General features: G+C 28.6%; 1 protein-coding gene across 1 annotated transcript; it reads right to left on the bottom strand.

Moving 5' to 3' along the window:
* Positions 1 to 69: 69 nt before the first annotated feature.
* PGSY75_0008700 (heat shock protein 70) lies at positions 70 to 1,952 on the bottom strand (the record flags this gene model as incomplete). The annotated part of the gene is made up of 1 exon (XM_018783222.1): positions 70 to 1,952. A coding segment is annotated over one exon (1,883 nt), but the record flags the coding sequence as incomplete, so codon positions are not given.
* Between the last annotated feature and the right edge of the window lie 113 nt (positions 1,953 to 2,065).

The raw sequence follows: 2,065 nt of genomic DNA, 5'->3' as shown, positions 1-2,065 counted from the left end.
AAAAGGTAATTTATAAGAATATGTATCAATATATTACATATAAATATATATTCATATAATGTGAGTATTTTATAATTCGTCACTATCTACATCTTCGTCTCCACTTGGTTGTGGTGAAGGTCCTCCTGGTTGACCGTATAACTTAACAATAATTGGTTGACATACAGCTTCAAGATCTTTTAATTTTTGTTTTAATGCTTCTGAATCAGCATTAGAGTTATTATTTAACCAATCTTCAGCATCTTTAACAGCTGATAAGATAGTATTTTTATCTTCTTTTTCAATTTTATCAGCTAATTTATCTTTATCTTCAACAGTTGCTTTCATACTTTGTATATAATTATCAAGGTTATTTTTGGCTTCAACTTTTTCTCTTAAGTTTTTATCTTCATCTGCAAATTTTTCAGCATCATTAATCATTTTTTCGATTTGTTCTTTGGATAATCTACCTTTGTCATTGGTAATAGTAATACCTCTGCTTTTACCAGTACCTTTATCTTCAGCTTCAACATGTAAGATACCATTTTTGTCTACAGTAAATGTAACTTCAATTTTTGGAACACCTCTTTGTGCTGGTGGAATACCAGATAATTCGAATTTTCCTAACAAATGATTATCTTTAGTTAATGCTCTTTCTCCTTCAAAAACTTGTATTAAGACTGCTGGTTGATTATCTTGATAAGTTGAAAACGTTTGTGATTTTTTAGTTGGTATGACAGTATTTCTTTTAATAAGTTGTGTCATAATACCTCCTACTGTTTCAATACCTAATGTTAATGGAGTAACATCTAATAAAACAACATCTTGTAATTCTTCACCTAATATAATACCTGCTTGGATAGCAGCACCATATGCAACAGCTTCATCAGGGTTTATACCTCTATTTGGTTCTTTACCATTAAAGAATTCTTTAATAATTTGTTGAATTTTTGGAATACGTGTTGAACCTCCTACTAAAACAATTTCATCAATTTTACTTTTTTCATATTTAGCATCATCTAAAACTTTCTTTACAGGTTCTAATGTTTCTCTAAATAAGTCATCATTCAATTCTTCAAATTTAGCTCTTGTTAATGTTTCAGAAAAATTATGTCCTTCAACTATATCTTCAATTTCAATTTGTGTTGAGTGAACAACAGATAAGTTTCTTTTTGCGATTTCAACTTCTTTTCTTAATTTTTGAATAGCTCTTTTGTCAGTTCTTAAATCGATATTGTTCTTTTTCTTGAACATTTTAATAAAATAATCCATAACTCTTTGATCAAAATCTTCACCTCCTAAATGTGTATTACCAGCAGTAGCATATACTTCAAAAACACCATTATCAATAACAAGAATAGATACATCAAAAGTACCACCACCTAAATCGTATACTAAAATACTCGTTTCTTCTTTCTTATCTAAACCATATGCTAAAGCAGCAGCAGTTGGTTCATTGATAATACGAACAATATTCAATCCAGCAATAGTACCAGCATCTTTTGTTGCTTGTCTTTGAGCATCATTGAAATAAGCAGGGACAGTAACCACAGCATTCTTTACTGGTTTACCTAAAAATGATTGAGCTATTTCTTTCATTTTTTCTAAAACCATAGCACTAATTTGTTCAGGAGCAAAAGTAGTATCTTTATCTTTTATTTGTACTTTAATATTTGGCTTTCCTTGGTTATTTACTATTTCATATGGTAATAAAGAACGATCTTTCACAACTTCTTGGTCATCAAATTTTCTTCCTATTAATCTCTTTACATCAAATACTGTTTGAGTAGGATGTAATGTAGCTTCTAATTTAGCTGCTTCACCAACCTTCCTTTCTCCATCAACAAAAGAAACATATGAAGGTGTAATACGATTACCTAATTCATTGTTTAATATTTCAACTCTTCCATTCTTAAAAACACCAACACAACTGTAAGTAGTACCCAAGTCAATACCAATAACGGGTCCCTCAACTAAAAAATTTAAATAAAAGTTATAAATTTTAATACATACAAATGTTACATATATAAATATATATGTATATATATTAATATATATTAATATATATATTTTTTTAATGCATACA

The sequence above is a fragment of the Plasmodium gaboni genome (genome assembly GCF_001602025.1).
Source record: "Plasmodium gaboni strain SY75 chromosome Unknown, whole genome shotgun sequence".
Classification (NCBI taxonomy): domain Eukaryota; phylum Apicomplexa; class Aconoidasida; order Haemosporida; family Plasmodiidae; genus Plasmodium; species Plasmodium gaboni.
Note: the sequence above shows the minus strand (reverse complement) of the source record. Positions and strands in the feature narration are given on the sequence as shown.